Source organism: Theropithecus gelada, chromosome 2, assembly GCF_003255815.1.
Source record: "Theropithecus gelada isolate Dixy chromosome 2, Tgel_1.0, whole genome shotgun sequence".
In the NCBI taxonomy this organism is placed as follows: domain Eukaryota; kingdom Metazoa; phylum Chordata; class Mammalia; order Primates; family Cercopithecidae; genus Theropithecus; species Theropithecus gelada.
The window spans coordinates 160094906-160115333 of record NC_037669.1 but is presented as its reverse complement, the minus strand read 5'-3'; the positions used below and the strand labels follow the sequence as shown (position 1 = coordinate 160115333).

Genomic DNA, 20428 nt, shown 5'->3' with positions numbered 1-20428 from the left:
TAAGCAATAATATGTTCGATAATAACACATAGTGAGCACTCACTCTGTACCAGACACTTTTCTAAGCACTCTACATATATTAACTTATTTAATCCTCACAGTGACTCTAATGAGGTAGGTACCATTATGGTACCCATTTTGCAGATGAGGAAATTAAGGCATAGAAAGGTTTGAGCAATTCGCCCATTCTCACAGCTTATAATGGCTGGTCCAGGACTTAAGCTTAAACAGTCCAGCCCCATAGTCTGAGCTCTGAACTACTACTATGCCATGCACCACTGGGAACCTTTAGGAGGTCAGGCTAAAACCATACAACTTGGGGATAAGGGAGAGTTCAAATATTCCCTAAAGCAGATTTAATTTCTACTAAAAATTCAGTTTTAAAAGAATCAAAAAAGCTACAGCCAATGAGTGGGGCATTTCCACACATGTCAGCGGAGCATATATTGTTACTACCCTCTAATAAAGCATTCTGGCAATTTCTTTTTTTTTTTTTTTTTTAAGACAGAGTCTCGCCCTGTTGCCCAGCATTCTGGCAATTTCAGTCAGAAACTTTAAGAACGTTCCTACTCTTTATCATGATAATTCTACTTCTAGGAAAAAAAAAAATCCTAAATACAGGGTGATGGGGGCCCAATGCCCCGTATATATAAGAAATTTATCCTGTAAATATTCATAATAGCAAAGCTTTGAAAATTCATATCCAATAATGGTAAGCTCGTTAAACCAACTGTGGTAGATTTTCCATGTGAAATATTATACAATCATTTAAAATGATGTTTATGACTACTTTTGATAATATACATATATACACATACATGCTTTATCATGAAATTATAAAAAGGGCAGGATACAAACTATAAATACTGTATGGGTTTCACTCCAATTACTATCATATCATCACAACAAACACAAATCCTATGTTTAACAGATATTCTTTAAACCAATACTACTAAATGAAGCCAAACTAATAGCACAAACCTGGGAGATTTAAGTAACACAAAAGATGAGAAATTGAGGTGCAAACAATGTAAGTCCCCTACAAACCACAAAGGTGAACACTAATAGGGAAAATATGTATGTAAAGAATAAAAAAAAATGATTGCACAAGTGTCAAATAGCAAAATCTTGTCTTGGCACAGTTTGCGTAGAAAATATCTGAGTTTTAATTGATCACAAACCACATGACCATTCTTAATGGAGTTATAGAAGGTATTAACAGAAGTAAATAGTGCAGGTTCCTGATGTTATTGCTCCACTGTTTCTCCCTTGATGAAATTCTCCATTGTACTTGATACCTCCTGGTGCCACATTTTAAGAGGCATGGATGCCTTACCTTATTTTACCATCCTGAAATCAGGGACCTACCAACACCATGACCTTTATTTACCTCATAATCTTAGACATTAAACATAGTTTTTCTCTACAAAATGTTCAGGAATACTCACTCTAAAATCCATGGCCAGAAAAACGAGTGTTTAATTTTGGGAATGATTAAGAGTTTGGTTTAAAGACAAGCTTAATAGAAGTAAATGCTGGATACAAAAGAGGGCAGATTCCTAGCGGGCAGGAATATCAATACCACATACTCCAGATCAACATGAAACACGTGGTTTTAGATGAGGACATTGATGAAAGGAATAATTTGGATGCCTAGAACCAAAGGAGAGAAAAACATATCAATTTTATAGACTACTGGTAATTCGTTGGGTTATTCTGCCTCCACAGAGAACCGGATGAGAGAGGTGCAATGTCATGAAGACAACATGGGTATTGGAGACACAAAGATATGAGTTCAAATCCTAATACCACTTCTCACTAGTCTCGTGACCTTGAACATATACATTTCCTATGTGAATGTCAGTTTTCTCACCAGTAGAATGGGTTATCACAGTCCCTATCTTATAATACTGTCATGAGGATTATATGAATATGCATGTAATGACTTAGCATATGGTGCATAACACTCTGGTGCTCATTATTCTGAGAGGAGGACAGTGAAGGATAGCAGGAGCACAGTTTTGAAGTCAGACAGTCTGGGTTCAATTTGTCATAGCTTCTTCACTTACCACTTGTGTGACCTGGAGCAATTTACTTAACACCTCTGTGCCTCTGCACTATATACAATTTTTTTTTTGTCTACTATACTTCAATAAAGATAGAAAAAAAAATAGGCTGGGCACAGTGGCTCACACCTGTAATCCCAGCATTTTGGGAGGCCAAGGCAGGAGGATTGCTGAAGGCCAGGAGTTTGAGACCAGTTAAGCAATGTATCGAGATTCCATTTTTACAAAAAATAAAATTAGCCAGGTGTGGTGGCATGTGCCTATAGTCCTAGCTAGTTGGGAGGCTGAGGTAGGAAAATTCTTTGATCCCGGGAATTTGAGGCTGCAGTTTTCCCATCAAAGTTTTCCCAAATGGGAATCTGATGCAAAATCACAGTGGAAACTTTGTGAACAAGTGAAGAATTTGAGCTATGATTGCACCACTGCACTCCAACCTGGGCAACAGAGAGAGAGACTCTGTCTCTTAAAGAAAAAAAAAAGAGGATGGAAAAAATAAAATAAAATATAGATGAGCACAAGTTGCAAGATTGTTTTGATAATTAAATATGACAATATATATAAAGTGCTTAGGAGAGTACCTGATACATAGTTTAAGTACTCTCAATATATTGAAGGTATTACAAATAGATCATCATTGTCATTCATAAAGAGATAAAATAGAATGAAATTACAAAGGAAATACGATTTTTAAGGAGATAATTATCAATAGTGAGTCTAATTAAACATGCAAATAGGCACCCAGGAAAAGTGTCAAAAACACCTCCTTTGAAATGTTAAAGGTGATTCAATCTAGAGGCAGAAGACTCCTAATTGTTCATGTCCTCTCAAACCCTCCAATCTGTAATTCCATCTTTCAAATGACCAGCATGGGACTCAAGGTACACTATAAAAACTGCTGGGGACCAATGCTCCATTTGAATGCCCAGAATGTGGCTTGCCAGTTCTTGAGGCTAAGGATGCGAGTAAGGCTAATGTCATGGTGTTTTCCTCTATGCATGAAACCAGATGTTATTCCTCTGGCTGATGAAATTATCTTCAGGGTATATAAGAGAATTAATTAAGAGCCAACACAGATTTCAACTCAAATACTTTTTGCTCATCTGTAACCTGAATTTCCCTTCTTGTGTAATTCTGTTTTCAGACGTTATGACATTGAAAATGTTGAGATTTTAATTATAAGGAATCCAATTAGTCACATATGCAATCCAGTAATCTTATTTTCCTATATCTAAGTGCATCACTTAAAAATTGAACATCATGGAACCATCAGCCTCTGGTCACAGGGACATAACCTCAGGCAACAAGGAGAAAATATTCTCTGGCTGTCATATTTGATTTTGTTTTCTCTTATATTCAATGCTCAGGGTAAGATTTCTAATATCACCAAGATCAGCTTTCTTTTTCTTTTTTTTTTTTAAGAAATTATTCTTATTAAGGATGTGTTAAGGGGGAGGTACAAAGCAACATCAAAGTTTTCCCACATGGGAGTCTGATGCAAAATCACAGTGGAAACTTTGTGAACAAGTGAAGAAAACTGTTGTTTTTTATCATCTGTCATGCTAGGTGTTACCCATCCAAACGTTACAAGTCAACAAAGTGTGAACAGAAAATCTTTCGAGAAAGAAGCTTGTCTGTGATATCCAGAGAGAATGTTTTAATTGAATTCATTTTCATTTTCTAGCTCTGGTCTATGTCCACAACTGGGAGGTTAACAGTGTTCCGAGACCTAGCCAAGGGAGTGTGGGAGTATAGTCTAAACTCAAATGCCTCCAGGGGCCACTTTTGTAGGGCAAGTGAGTGAGGCAGGCTGACTAGCAGGAGGCACAAGCACAAACCTCATATTTTGTTAAAGAGAGAAGATGGTCATTATCACCAGCTCATTGTTGCCATAGGATTAAAGACCCCACACTGCCAGATTTTCTGTTTTTTTCATAAAAAAACCAGAGATCTGGAGTTATGAAAAATCTCATGATCTTTAAGTTTTGGCAACTACTACAAAGCTTGTTGGAACACTGTGAAGACTAGACAAAATACGTCTGCAGGCAACAGAAAGGCCACCAGATTCAAGTTTGCAAGCTTTGATAAAGCAGAAATAACATGGACTTTGGAAGCAACCAGATTCCAGCTTTACTGTTTACTAGTTGTATGACCCTGGGCAATGTATTAATTCTCAAGCCTTAGCTATCTTTTCTAGTTAGTAAAGCTTTTATTGCAGAATAATTGTGAGGATAGAACGTAAAATATGTAAATATGTAAAATAATACATAACTGGCATCAACACAGATTGATGGCTACTTTAATTCATCACATAAATGTTAATATTGCTCGTCCCATGTTCATAAAAGTTCTAGGCTTTGGAGCAATGGAAAATTGAATACCTTAGGTACAGGTAAAATTGCTATTTTGAGTTTTATCCTCATGGTTTAATACATGAAAGGGTGCTGGCCCACTATTATCCCAAGTATGAGAGGAACCTGGTTTTTAGAGTTCTTCCACAAGCCCTCTAGCCCAGAAAATTCCAAAGCCCACTTCTCTGGGCAAGCTCAACAACATGGGCACACATTATCCCTTCTGTGCTGCTAACAGGGATGCTAGGCCATATGGTGACCAAATCCTACATCTGGGAAGTGGAGTGGGGAGGGGGAAAAGAAAATGAAAAATAGTGGAGGGATTGGGATTAATCACCAGAATTATAAGGAGTTCAAACAACTCTACAGGAAAAAAAAAAATCTAATGATCTCATCAAAAAATGGGCGAAAGATATGAATAGATACTTCTCAGAAGAAGACATACAAATGGCAAACAAGCATAAGAAAAGGTGCTCAACATCACTGATCATCAGAAAAATGCAAATCAAAACTACAGTGAGATATCATCTCATCCCACTTAAAATGGCTTGTATCCAAAGACAGGCAATAACATGCTGGCGAGGACGTGGAGAAAAGGGAACCCTTGTACACTGTTGGCGGGGATGTAAATTAGTGCAACCACCATTATGGCATGATTTATTTTAGTCCCCCTCCACATAAAGGTAACCTAGGCACCCTTGAGGTGGTCGTCCTACCACACATTCAGGGAAAGAAAAAGATTTAAGTCAAGATCTCATGTTGAGTCCTCTTTCTCAAGGTCACATGACTGTCTGAGACCCCAGCTCTCTGTCTCTAAGATTGTGTGAGATTACTGGACACTGAGGTTTTTGAGGACACAAGCCATGGTGCTCAACACATGCTGGGGTTAATTTAAATAGCTGTGTTGCTTTTTCACAGAGCTATTATCAGCAGGAAATAACATAAGTAGATGGATATTGTGAATATAAAATACTATATGGATATATTATTGCTACAAACAATAATCTTGTAGTAGAGTCCACTGATAATTGATATGTTACATATAACCACACTAATCATCACTAACAATAATTACCAACAACTCACCAAATCCCATGGTTCATCATAACATGTTTCCATATGGAATTGATCCAAAGGTAGGTAGTTTTCAGAATTACTTAGAGCTTCCAAGAAAGATCTCAATAATTGTGTATTAAAATTCAATGAAAAAATTGAATTAATATTGATTGAAGTAACCTCCTAGAACTTTGGAGTATAATTTGGGTGTTCCCAATGAGAACAAGTACTCTGCCAACGATAGGGTCACTGCCAAGGGCCACACATTTATGAGCTTGGTTCTACCCAGGCATGCCCAGGAATAGAGCACATGCTCCAGTGAACTGAATATAAGTCTTTAGCTTACAAGAGTCCTTGCCTTCTGACTCTCTGAGAAGTGTTTGTACCACTCGATTATGATGCTTAGTTCCAGGAGCTAGTGAACACATCAGGACTCACCAGAAAGCAGGAAGATATTATTTCCACTCCTCAAAGGAAGATGAAAAGCATTCTAAATTATCATTACACTTAACTGTCACCATATACTGCCATCATGACATAGCCAGGAGTTGATGAAGAGGGATTTTTTTTAAAGGATATGATCCTAAATTAGGGAAATGAAAGGATATGAAATGAAACTCTCAGTTTGCAATGTATTTCAAAGTCATAAGTTTTTTTATTCCCTCCTTTCTGTCAATAAAAATCATGGCCATTATTAAAGATTTACTATAAGTTTTCACCTAATAAAAATATTTCCGGCCAGGCATGGTGGCTCACACCTGTAATTTCAGCACTTTAGGAGGCTGAGGCAGGTTGGTGCACCCATCTGGTATGAGTAGGAAAAATAGAGGAGTTGCAGGCAGGGCTGGAAATGCTGCCTTGAAGGGTCCTCCCACTATGATCCAGCTTCTGCTAGATGGCCCAGTTGTCTGGTTCTGGGACTGCCATCTTCTCCTTTTGTCCCTCTCACCCAGAGGAGTGCTGGCTCCCTTAGAGGGTTGGGAAAAGGGCAGAACCCTTGATTTGAAACATTTGCCAATGTCTGTGGTGTAAATACTCCCTGACCTGCAAAATTCCTGAATATTTAACAGTGTGCTCTCAGGACACTATATAAGCTGATTCCAGCACATGACTGCTCCAGCCCTAAGCAGAGTTCCTGTTGTTCATTCCTGGGTTCCTTCACAGCCCCTATTTAGGTTTTCAGTATTTTCAGCTTCTTTGTTACTAATTATCTAATTATTTATCTTAGCAACCTGGCATGCACTTTATTTTTATTATATCCTTACTGTATATTGTTAAGAGAGCAAAATTTGTTAAACTTCTTCTATAAGTACCATAATATAAATGAACCATATGACTAAGCAAGCTAGAAATTAAGCTGATATTATTGGTTATAGAGTGAGACTTTCTACATAAAGGAAGCTATGAATCAATTTACACTGTGGCACAAGGTTCCTATCACTGTGCACAGGTGGCAAAGTTTGTGGTAGCTGTGTGCTATAGTAACACTGTAACAGGACACTTTGGAAAAATTATTTGACAATATATATCAAAAACCTGAAAAGCTTCCTATTATTTGTCCCACCAGTTCTACTTAACAGAACTATTGTAGGAACTCATCCAAAAAGAAGGGAAAATCCTTACACACAAGGATGTTTATTGTGGATTACTTAAAATAGGGTATACCTGGAAGCTATTTCAAAGTGAAAAAATTGACAAATTTAAATCCATTTGATGGGATATTATGCAGCTTTGAAATTACAATGATCAATATTATAGCAATGTGAGGAAAAGCACATACTACTAAGCAATAAAATTAGGAAAGAAAATTTTATAAGCATGATAATAATCATATGAGAAGATGCATGACAGAAGAAAAAGGCTAAAATAAATATATACAAATAATAGTTGAATTATGTTAAGGGGTTATAAGTAGATGGATTTCTTGCCTGTAATTTCCAAGGAGTTACTTTTTTTATAACGTAGGCATTCCATTTCGTTTTGTTAAATAAAAAATAATAAGATTTACTAACAAAGTCAATGAGAATATTTAGAAGGGGAAAGAAAAGATACTACACATTAAGACACCCATGAATACTGTTTTATATTTACATTCTAAGCCTTCGATAGGCCTGAAGTTAAATTAAGATTCCCCAATCTGCCTATCTGCATTCATTTTCTATGTATGTTGACTCCTCACCTAAATTTCACCTGCTCACTAACTGCTATCAAGTCTTTCTTTCAAAAAAGTGGCTGATATTACATATCTACATACAATTAAACATGTTGCCCCTTGGATCTTTTGAACCTTGTTTCTACTATAGAGTGGAAGACTGTCTCTGAGAGCGGCACCTTCTGGCTGTTTATAAACAGGTGAGAGTAGTATTAAAGGCTTAAAGAATTTGGTCCTATGGATCCAAAACAGGTCTATTTGTGCTCTGATCAACATGGCTTCAAATCCCTTATTCTGAGTTCTTTATTTTCTTAGAATAAGAACTGCTTCCTCTGCTACATCCTCTTCTCCCTATTTCTCCATTTACATCAGCTAGATCTTTAAAAACAAGGCTTACTTAGACCAGGTACCTAGATGCAAAAAAAAAAAAAAAGGAAAAAAACCTTAAAATCAGTGCTCATTCAATTTGTTTTGCATTTTAAATAAACAAAACCTAGCTGCAGAATTCAACCTGAAATATTGCCACACAAACCACCAAAGACTGATACCAGTGTCCAGCATAATTACAAAATAGTAATAAAGATCTCAGGTTCTGGAGCTCCAATGCATGGGTTTAAATACTAGCTTTTCCACTTACAAGCTGACTTCTCTTGGGAAAATCCTTAATCTTTTTATCTTTCCATTTCCTTGCCTGTGAAATGGGGATAATATCTTGTAGAATTTTTGAAAGGACTAAATTGGTCATTTCATGTAAAGCACTCAGACTAGTGCCTGGCACTTAAAAAGTACCCAATAAGGTTTAGGTCATATTGTTTTAAGTTCTTGCTCCAAAAAATAAGTATTTCACGATGTGTCCCCTTGTTCTTCCCCAGGTACCACCATTAGTCACAGAAACATCTGGCCAAGTGTAGCACAGTTGATACAAAGAACCCCACTGTTTTTCCTAGAGCTTCTCTCCACTGGGTCCGGGATCAGTTAGAGTCTAGCAGGCACAAAAATGAATAAATCCTTCCCAGAATAAACTTTTTTTAAAAACCCAAGTCATCTCTTAACAACTTGGGGGCCCATCGCTCTTTGAAGAATGACTCACAGAAATGCCATTCCATTCACACCACTGCCAAGGGAGCAGCTGCCTTGCCCAAGCACAGCAAACAGTGTGTGTTAGGAAACATTCTGAGTGGATATTTTACACATGAGTTTTGGGGGATGTCTGAATGTGGTTTTGCTACCTTCCAAAGCTAGTTAAAACTGCATGCTGGCCTTATGAGCTTGTAGGCCCCCAGCTCTTTCCTCCTATTTCTGCCATCCCCATCTCCTTACTTCTGAATCTGCTCATGATTTCCACATGCAGGATTCATCTTTCTCCAGTCCTCAACCAACTCAGACTGAGGTAACCATCCCACTCAGCCACATAAACCCATGGGGCTTAGAATGAGTCACTTCTTCAGTCCGAGGACTGAGTTTAATTACCATTGTTGGGTTCCCATGTGGCTCTCTTGGGTCCGCAACACTTCCTAGAATGTATGTTTCTCTACAGACTTATGACTTGTCCTGTGTCAGCTCCGTCCAACAGTCACCCTGTTTTGGGCTTGGTCACAGAACTGGACTTCAGTCTTGGTCCCTACTCCTCAGTTCTGGTCAGCTACCCTGGATAGTAAATAGCTCCACCTAGCTCCCAAAACTGGAGTTTGCCCCTCTACTGCAGACAGATTTCATGGAACTGACTTGCTCATACCTGTCCTCTTGGTTCCCTCTCTCAATTCAGGACCTATGGATAGGACTCTCATCTACCGAGCTCATTCCATCTGAGTAGTCACTTCTCTCTCAACCCCCTAAAACCTGTTTCCTCAAAGCTACCATTCCCAAAATTCTAATTAAGTCTAATCTGAACTCTGCCTTGGCCACAAGACTTTGTCTCTGGAACCAGTTTTTGGAACTTTCTCACCCCAGCCCAGTCTGGGGCCTGGGTTCATGTCTGTTCCTGGTCCTCTTGCTACTTACATGTTGCCAACGAGTGGGCATAGGATGAAGAGTATATTGTATTTCTTGGTAATTAACAAAAACACCTAAAAAGTCTTAGGCTCATGAATTAAGGGTAAATGTCAAAATATCCACAACATCAAAACAGCAACATCAAAACATCATGATAGAAATGTGATCATATTCACTTATCAAATTTTTTACTTCATCAAAATAAACCACCTGAAGATATAAAATATCAAAACATTTTTGAGCCAATCATCCAGCCGTGCTTCTGTCCATTTCATTGGACATGCCTACCTCAAACCACTGCCCGTGAGACTGCATCTTGAGGATGACACAGGGGTCTGGTTTGGAAAGGGCATCTCTGTCAGAAATGCCTTTGCACGCCACACGCAGCTCAACTTTGGTCAGGCAGGGGCTGTTAAAGATTCCCAGTGTGTTGGCAGCAGACTCATAAATGTTGCTCATCTTCTTCATTCTGTTTTAGGCAAGTAAAAGAAGAAAAAAGAAGTGCCCATCACTGCAATATTTGTCAAAGGAGAAAGCCTCCCAATCACCCTTCAGAAAATGGTTTGACAGTTTCAAACATTGAAGGTATTTATCGCACTTTCCAACCTAGTGACACAGTTCCAGTGAAACAGATCAAAATAAACAAACAAAAAACAGGTGCTGGTGCACTTGGTTAAGAACACTGTTTTCTTGTATGATTTGCATACATTTGCATAGTAAAATTTTTAGCCTGTGAAATAAACTTAATGAATTAGTTCAATAGGCTGCAAACTGTAACCCAGCTCTTCAATAAGTGTATGACTTGTGTGAAATTGTACAGATGATTGTTGGTTCATCAATTTAATCACATCTCAAGTTTTCAAGACTAAAAATCCAACTCAACTCCTATGTGATGGCATGGAGAAGTATATCGTTCTTTCTGAAGAAGCAGCCAAATTTCCCACCCCTAAAGCTTTGCCCATCTTCTCAAAATGCCATCAGCAAGCCAGCTCCAAGACAGAGGCCCAGCATCTGAGTCCCTGTCCCCAAATGCATGAGCCTATTCTCACCTTTCCCTTTCCCACTCCCACCTGCCATATCAGAACTCAGAATCAAAAGGGAGAAAGTGATAGGGAGGAAAAACACAAAGCTTCCTATTCTGAACTTGTGGAAACAGCAGCTACATTTAAGCACTGCAGGCCCCCCACCCCTGCCCATCTCCATGTGATATCCTTTATAACAACACTTTGCATCCCAGAGTCCCAGTGATCCACCAGAGGCCACCAGTGCTCTCCTTCTCTGAAGAGGACTGGACCTGTAAGATTCTCTTAGGAGCAAAATTCAATACCTTGCTTATGGAATTCTGTGTCTTTGTAGATTCATTAGGGAAAATGACAATGGCTTCCTCAACCTCACATGGCATTGGGGCTCTGCAGTGGAATTTCTTCATCTATAAAATGGGAATAATTCCCCTCTCTCTCCTTCCCTTCTTCCACGAATATTTAGTGAGCTTCCCCTTGGTACCAGCACTACACCAGGTTCAACTGAGTACAGCATGCCACCTCTTTTACAGGATGATGGCTATGCTTCAACATTACACATTACACACACACACACACACACACACACACACACACAATCACACCAACAGCATTTTATTGGAACACAGGCATGTTTATTCATTCATGTATTTATGTATTTCTCTCTCTCACACACACACACACACTCTCATGCACACCAACAGCATTTTATTGGAACACAGGCATGCTTCTTCATTTATATATTGATGTATTTATCTGCGGTTGCTTTCACTACAATGGCAGAATTGAGTAGTTGCAATAGAGATTGCAAGTACCACAAAGCCTAAAATATTTATTATGTGGCCCTCTTCAGAAAATGTTTACCAACCTCAGTTCTAAAATATTAGGTAATGGAAATTTGTAGTTTTGGAGAGTTGCAATTCTGGTTTTCATATATGTTGGGAAATTAGTTTTAAGATGAAAACTGTTCTATCTTCTACCAAAGTGAACATTAATAGGGACTTTGGGACATTTGTTTTTTACAGATGAAAAAATTCAAGCTCAGAGAGGATTGGCAGCTTGCCCATATTATGCAATTATTCTAATGGCAGAGCTGGGACTGGAGTACCAGTTTTCTATCTGCCAGCCCAAAGGTATTTTTACCACAGGTAAAACCTTTAGCTGGAGAACTGTTCAAATATACCAAGGAACAGTGGATACAACAAATATCCTTGATTTATTTCAACCTCCGTACAGAGTCATACATCCGTTCTATCTGTAAATAAATTATATTCAAATACAGAAAATGCACAAATTATAAGTCTATAGCTTCAAAAACCATTTTCCCTCTATTTTTACAAGTTGTGAGCAGATCAATCACTACAGCAACATAGGTGACAGAGTATACAGAAAATGAAATTTACAACAAAGTCAAGGGAGGGAAAGAATCAGCTGGTGGGAAGATGGTTTTGTGTTCAGACAGGTTTGTAAGTGTGCTACAAACTCTCTTTATCAACTGTTTGGTAAGAACAGCTTATTCTTCAATAAATATCTTCCTGAATTCTGCTTTTCCCAATGCATTAGCTGGCTCCTTGGAATCTATACTCCTCTTCTGCAGCCTTCACTGCCCTCTCCTATCTCCAAGAGCCATCACTGTCCTTCTAACTTTCCCTATCCTTATAGACTAATGCCATGTCCATCTCTTCCAAATCGACAGTTTTAATATGTGTTAGGAAATACATATTGTATTTTTACATACATATTGTATGCAAAATACTATGCAAGCTACGATGGAATATGGGACGTCTCTAATATCAGTCTTGATTGTGAGGTATAATGCAAAAAGACTCCGTCAAGGAGACAGAGAATTCCAGATTCAAATCCCGACTCCTCCATTCACTGACCATATATCCTTGGTCAGGGTATTTAACGTCTCAGACAGTAATACCTATCTTGAAGAGTTGCTGTAAACAGCAGATTAAATAATATATGTAACGTGATTACCACAATACCAGGTATATTGTGGATGCTCTGATAGTAGCAGCTATTGTTATTGTGTTCTGACTTATCTCCAGATAAAATCATTCATGCTTTCACTACCAACCGAAAACCTCTTAGATGTCTCACTATTAAGACCAAACTTCTATAAGTCCATTTAAACGTCTTCTGTATTTGAAACCTGCACAGTCTGAGCATACTACCCTCCAAGAGCACACAGTCATCTTTCAAATCTGTTTATCTGAGGATTCATACACATGAGTCAATAACTCTCACAGGTTCACAAGTCAGACAGTAAAACAATGGTGACAGCTCTTCTAATATTGTGAAGCTGCTTTATCAACTTCCTAAGATAGACAATTTATTCATCAATCAGTGTTCTTTCCAAAGCATCAGCTGGCTCTATGGGAATCCTATACTCCATAAAAGCCCTCTCTTGCTCCATATAAAAGATAGTCACATGTTATGTGCAATTCACAAGGCATCTGATGGGAATGGCAGGATTCCCACAATGCAGAGGGGTCAATTGTCTCATCCTCCCTCATTTACTCATTTCCAGGTTGTTACAACACTTTTGGTTCACATGGGTCTGGTTAAGTGAATTTTAGATGATAATATATAGTTTTAACTATCCCTACCTCTCCAATGGATTATTGCAAAGAAATCTTATTGAATGTAAATAATAATAATAATAATGTAGGCAACCAAACACCATGAAATAGCAGAGGTGGCACATTTTTCTCCTAGTCTGAGGTTCCCGTTGGCCATCATGCTTGCTTAAAATGGTGGCAATCTTATCACATGTGTTAATAATTGCCCAAGATAATTAAAACTTATCAAGACTTCTTGAAATATGGATTGATACATGCAATCACTATAGGATATTCTATATCAACTTATGTAGTTCTTGCTCTGAATTATTAATGATAGTAAATTTAAGTAGTTTATAAAAGAATAAATATATAAACTAGAGGCACATGTTTAGAGTTTTTTTTATCAATGGAATACATGATTCAGAAATTTTATGGGTCACTTCTTTAAGCAATGGGAAACAGACGATTTGAAGCTGGGAAATGGGCATGATCAAATAAATATTTGATAAATATCAGTCTAGTACTAATATGATGGTTGGACTGCAGGAGAGAAAAAACATTTGTAATCATATGAGGCTGTTTTGCTGGTCACTTTCTATTCCTCCTTTTCCCATTGATTCTACTTTCTTCCCTCTGCTCAGGGCCCTAAAAGGCTTACCTCCATTGACTGCCAGCACATTGTTGGCAAGTGTTACGTTGGGTTTCACTAAAAGGATGCAGTTTTGGGGAAAGGGGAGAGACAGAACAGCATATTTCTTCCCAACTCCTACCCTGATCGTTAGCAGTAGCCAAGCAAATGACCATAGCTCTATCTGCAAGCCTCCAGATATCACTGGCCTTAGTAACAACACTGTTTCCTCGCCTTACTCCTTCAGTCTTACGAGTTGTAATGTTTTCCTGCCAGTCTTAAGGTGGGCATCCTAGAAGCAAAGCCTGAAACAGGGATTCAGATGCAGTTGATTTCCTTCTCTCAGAGGAGAGAAGAAAAGGGCAGGAAGCAAAGAGGTGGTCTCAGCTGGAGTCCAGCTTTAATCTGATTCCATGGGGGCTCTGGGACATGAATTGTACCCTTAAGGAAAGAGGTTCAGCCTATTTTAACTCCATGTGAGAGTCATGCTAGGGACGAGGGGGCATAAACTCTTAGATTTGCTGCTTCCCCACCTTGACTGAAAGCAATCAGGCATTCCCCAGAAAAGAGGCAGCCATGAGCCATTATCAGTTAACACTTGGCAGTCCTTGAGGGAGGGATGCACTTACTGCATAAAGGGCATGTAGGCAGAATATCATCGGGTCTATTTTACCACAATGGTTGGTCTCTAGGAACCTCCTTATAAATTCCTTTAACTTTGACCACATAACAGTAAATTTTCTTTTCATTAAAATCTCTTGAATCAATAGAGATGATTCTGTTTTCTGTTTGGAAGAGAACTAGAGCAGTACAGCTGGAATTAAAAATTAGGAGTGGTGTGGCAGACAGAGGCTAAGATGGCCACCTCCTGGTATTCATGCCCTGTATAACACCCTCACTTTGAGTGTGGGTGAGACCTGTGACTTGCTTTTAACCAATAAAATATGGCAAAAGCAATGGAATGTCACCTCTGCCTTCGTGATACCTCAGATAATGACACCATCTTGATAAGAGACTCTCTCCCTTGTTGGTTTTAATGAAGTGGCCATGTTGGGAGGCAAGGAACTGAGGGTAACATTCATCCAATAGCCAGCCAGAAACTGAGACTCTCAGTCCAACACGTTGAAAGGAAATGGATTCTGCCAACAACCATGTGAGCTTGGAAGTAGATCATTCTCCAGTTGAACCTCAGATGTGACAGTAGCCCTGACTGACACCTCAATTGCAAACTTGTGAGACTTGGAGACAGTGAATCCGAATAACCTGTAACAGTATTTCTGACCTACAGAAACAGTGAGATAATAAATATGGGCTGTTTTAAGCTGCTAAATTTGTGGTAATATTATCTAGCAACCAATAATTATTAATAATACAAACAGATTCAAGAGGCGCTCCAAGGTGTATGTGTGTGTGTGTGTAAACTCCTTTAGATCAGGGATTACTTCTTATACTTTACTGCATCCCCAGTAGTGCTCATCTTGGTAATATTTCTGGTCTGGTGATGAAGCCAACATAAACCTTCATTTCCAGAGGGATGGGGTACAGGAAAGCAATATGGAGATACTAAAGACAAAATTCCCAGCTTTTCACAATTATACTCAGGGTCCACAGCTTACCTCCTGGTGCCTGCACAAATGAAAGCCCTGACAAAATATACTGGAGTTCATGAGTTCTTGTGCCTGACCTTGACTTTGGAGGTAGTACACAGGACAGTGAAATCAAATTGTTTGGCTCTGTTCCAGCTGAAGCTCACTGCTGAAAGGTGATCATAAAATATGGCTCTGTCAATGAGTGATCAGCTACCTCTAGGCCCAGATAAGTGGAGTAAACAAGTAATTTCACACTCTGCTAGAGAACAGGATTAATATAGCCAGATTATCAACACATTCTCCATGGCTGATTTAAATCGTCTTTGTTGCCTTTCACACAATACCTTGGTTTTAGGGAGACTAATGTCTGCTGAGAATTATTTTGATAAAAGCTGACTTTTGGCCAATTTTAGAAGCAAATTATAATTGTCCTTTCACTCAGATAATTTAAGTTATTAAAAACTACCACTTCAGCATATTCACATTCTCTAACAGGACAAACTGATCCTGAAACTTAATTAGTTTCTGAAGGAGCTGCAAACAACACAAAGACAATAGAGAACTCAAGAGGGAAGAGAATCAGCTTGAGTTCACAGGGGAACCAGTTGAGCAGAGCTTGTCTTAAGACTGTGTCAAGAATAAGTGCATAATCACTCTTCTGCTTGCCTTGGCATTATTCAGCCTTTTAAAATGTCATAGTACATCCAGGGAAGGCTGGGGTGCTGGATGTCTCTATCTCACAACATTTCCATCACAATTCAAGAAACTTGTATAAGGGATCTGCTATGTGCCTGATGTTGTGCTGAATGCTGGAGGCACTGAACATCCACTCACTCAACCAGAGATTAACAAGGTGTTATTCCACTCAGACTTGTCAATCCATTTCCTAGTCAACATTCCTCAGATCAAGAGGAGATCTATCTTGCACTTACCCATAGGTGGCAAGCACTGTGCCAGACACTGTAAGGGATGGAGGTATAAATGAGATAGTCCACCTGCCTAAAGTTTCATATTCTGGAGCAGTGCATCTCAGACTTGACCGTGATCACAAATCACCTGGGAAGTGGTTAAAATGTAGTTTCTGTTTCAAGAGTGTGGATGAGGGCCTGAGATTCTGCCCCCAGATGTTGTTGGTCCTGCTAGCCTGCGGACTACACCTTGAGTAACAAGGTTGCTAAGTACAAACCAAGCATCTATAAAACAAGGCAAACTTCCCCCAGATATTACTTATCTTAGGAACAGACACTCGTATATGAGATGCAGGACAACACAGGGATAAGAGTGCAGATCTAGTATTGGAGCATTTGAGTTTGAATCACAGCTCTACTGTTGTTCAAGTAGGTAGCTAGTCAGGCATGAATAATGTAAAAGAGGGCTCCCCCCACTCCATCAGGAATGTCAGGCGACCATCAGGTGATGGTCAGGAAGTTGTCACACTGTCTCTCTAAAATAATAATTGGTCACAAAGTGCCAGGGAAAGGCAGTCTCCATAGATAAAAACACCTGAAACTGATGATCAGCAGCTTTTGGATAAGATTTCAGCAGTTGGGCGAGTAGGCTCAAGCATGCATATTAGGAGGCAAAATGGTACCATTTCACTGGTATATAACCATCAGGGGCATTCCACTGGTAAGGAAAGAATGCCTCAAATGAGCACACGTACAGCTCCAGTAAACACACTGCTCGTGCTCCCCTCCCAAGTGCTGGCAGGCCACTGTGCATGTGGACAACCCACCCCGAGGGAAGAATCAGGGAAGAAGGGACACAAGACCCCAGAAGTGTGTTAATATATGAAACCCCAAGTCAAAAGGTCAAACTGTGCACTTGTCTGTCAAGTTGCCTGCTTGGCCCTCTTCCAAGTGTATGTTCTTTCCTTTTGCATCTGTTCTAAAGCTTTTTAATAAACTTCACTTCTGCTCTAAACCTTGCCTTGGTCTCTCCTTCTGCCTTATGCCTCCTTGGTCGAATTCTTTCTTCTGAGGGGGCAAGAATTGCAAACTCACATGGATTCACTGCCAGCAACACTATTTACTTATTGTGTGACCTTGAGTAAGTTACTTGAATTCTCTGTATCTGTTTTGCCGTCTTTAAAAATGGGGATAATACTAGTTCCTACTTTGTAGAGCTGTGTTCAGAATTCAGTGAATAATCCACATGAGGTCCTCAGAAGAGTACCTGGGCCATAATGAGCACTCAATAAATGCAAATTACTGTTACCATTGCTGTTGTTTTTTAATTGGACCACTAGTTCATAGAATGTTCGTTAAATTCTTATATATCTTCCCAGCATTCAGTAATAGGTCATCAGATCCTCAGGATGATCCTTGGGATAATCCTTTTGTAGGTCCTATTAGGATACCCATTTCCATTTCATAGGCAAGAAATTGCACCCTAGAAAGGTGCAACAACTGCACATAGCTGTCCAGTCACAAAGTGGCAAAGCAAGGATTTGAACCCAGGACCTCCATGTACGGAACTTACGCCCTTAACCTCTTTGCTATTCTGCCTCCTTGTAGGTTAGCTGCTTAAGAAGACTCTCAAAAAATGTGACAGGTGGGGATTTACACCACAGAACATCTGCCAAAATTTTCTTGGCCCATCTAGCTTCCCTGAATGTCACCTGGTGACTGTCTCTCCCTCTCTCTGTCTCCTCCCCTTCTCTCTAAAGTCCTTTAGATTTTAGATTCTTTTTCCCCCCTATTTCACAGAGTCCTTTATTTTGTAAATTAATCTGCAGTCTGGGTTTCTTTCCTCTCACGACTTTAATCATTACTCACCCTGCTCAGGGCCCCTCTGCTCTCATTTTGGCAGTACAAACACTGACTCTTCCCAAGAGGGTGGGAAAAGGAGAAAAGCTGTAAATATTTATACTTTTTGTCCTCATCAAACATACAATGTTTAATAGTTCTCTTTTAAAAATAACTTGCTTTTGGGCGGGCATGGTGGCTCACACCTGTAATCCCAGGTTACTTTGGGAGGCCAAGGTGAGTGCATCACCTGAGGTCGGGAGTTCGAGACCAGCCTGACCAACATGGAGAAACTATGTCTCTACTGAAAATACAAAATTAGCTGGGTGTGGTGGTACATGCCTGTAATCCCAGCTACTCGGGAGGCTGAGGCAGGAGAATCGCTTGAACCCGGGAGACGGAGGTTGCGGTGAGCCAAGATCGCGCCACTGCACTCCAGCCTGAGCAACAAGAGTGAAATTCTGTCTCAAAAAAAAAAAAAAAAAGAAATAAAAACTTGCTTTCCTAGCTACTAATATTAACTACAGTAATAAACCAAACTGTTTTATTTATTCCTTGAGATAACTTCTTGAGATCAGTATTGTCAGCCTCATTTTATAGATGTGGTGGTTAAATAACTTATCCCAATGTCATAGTAAGTGACAGAGCCAGGAATTAAACCTGGGTCTAGTGGCCTCTAAAACCTGTGTTTTTGACCATTTCTTATAAAATGATTTATAATTTGCTTAACGATTACTTTCTTTTTAGACCAGACCAAGGCAAACTTCAACCCTATTCCAATCCTAATAGATCTCTAAGGTGTAGTGTATATATTAATGAGATTGTGCTCTGGCAGTCCTTAAAAATTCACTTTACTTCCTTTATTCCCAAGGCTGCTCAAGTCACTCTAAACGCAACGGTAGCTTCATCAACAAGTTGAGGGTCCAAGAACTTAATGTCCCTACTCCGATTATTTCAAACACTGAGCATTTGAGGAGTTATAGATGGCAGAGCTACAACACCCAGCAAACACAGATACAAACCATGTGAAACACAAAAGGCCATGGTTTTCATGAATAATATGACAATATGAGTACACGAATTAACAATATGACAATTGTCACATGCATTCAAAATGGACAATATGCATACACGGATGTTTTTCTGGAACATACCATACCAAATCTCAGATGCAATAAATAATTATTTCAGTCATTTCCTGAGCTTTATAATTTGAGACAACAGAGAGACCAAAAGAAAATATCTAGCAGAGATCTCATTTCTTGAAAAACAACTTCTTGGGGAAATGTGTGTATGGAATCAGGTACATTGATGTTCTTAGGAACTTCTGGGCTTACAATTTTGACTCTGACAATGATTCATAAAGATGAGATTTCTCCAGAAAGTAACTATGTTTATTGCATCACATTTATATTAACTTTATAGCACTCAAATGTTTCCCATCTTTATGAGAAGAATTTGATGTATAAATATAACCGAATAATTTTAAACGCTGACAGAAACTTTTAAGAGTTAAACTTGAACTAAATCTGAAGAGAAATAGTATAAATGACTACATTCTCCCTGTCACAGCCCCTCCTATTCCCAGCATACCAAAGGCAACTATAGTTCCTGAATAAGAGAGATAAAGCAAATTTAAATAATGTTTTATTATTTTGGCACTGAAATAATTTGCTCTCGTTTCTCAGGCAACTAAATTTACCAAGTAGAAAGATCAAATCTCAGTCTTCTTTTGTTCAGTTATTTTCGCGTCTTAATAAAATCATAGTTTGGATTCTTCCACTAGGGTCACGTTAACAGGAAGCTGGGGGGCTCACGACGTAGATTTTGCATTTCCAGATAAAAAAAAAAAAAAGAGCAAGATTATTCTTATGTTCAACGGGAGAAACTACAGACAACATATGAAGCCAGAAGCCAGTTTCCTTGAGAAAGCATGATAACTGATCTACTTACGGGTCTTGTTCTGCTTCCATGCTGTCTCCTTTAAGAATTGTTTCATGTACTTTTTTAATTGACATACTTTTGCTTAGTTGGCAGAGGACAACATGGTGTGTTTTGGGAAAGAAGAGGGGTTTGAATAGATAACAAAGTATAAAAAGAAATACCTTTTCTGGATAAAGAGCACAATCTCTAGTTCAGCGTTGCCCAGTAGAAATGTGTAATGATGGAAACATTCTGTATTGGTGATGGACAATATAGTGGCTACTAGCCACAGGTCGCCATTAAGCACTTGAACTGTGGCTAGGGCAATTGAGGAGATA

The 20428-nt window shown here is 39.0% G+C and overlaps 1 protein-coding gene across 3 annotated transcripts in view; it reads right to left on the bottom strand.

Moving 5' to 3' along the window:
- Positions 1-20428, bottom strand: part of CPNE4 (copine 4) — a 513456-nt gene that overhangs the window by 377664 nt on the left and 115364 nt on the right. For all 3 annotated transcript variants that reach the window (XM_025377527.1, XM_025377525.1, XM_025377526.1), the window contains one exon: positions 9903-10083. In XM_025377527.1, the coding sequence (XP_025233312.1) occupies positions 9903-10082 (180 nt within the window). In that variant the 5' untranslated portion in view covers position 10083. The remainder of the gene's footprint in view (positions 1-9902; positions 10084-20428) is intronic.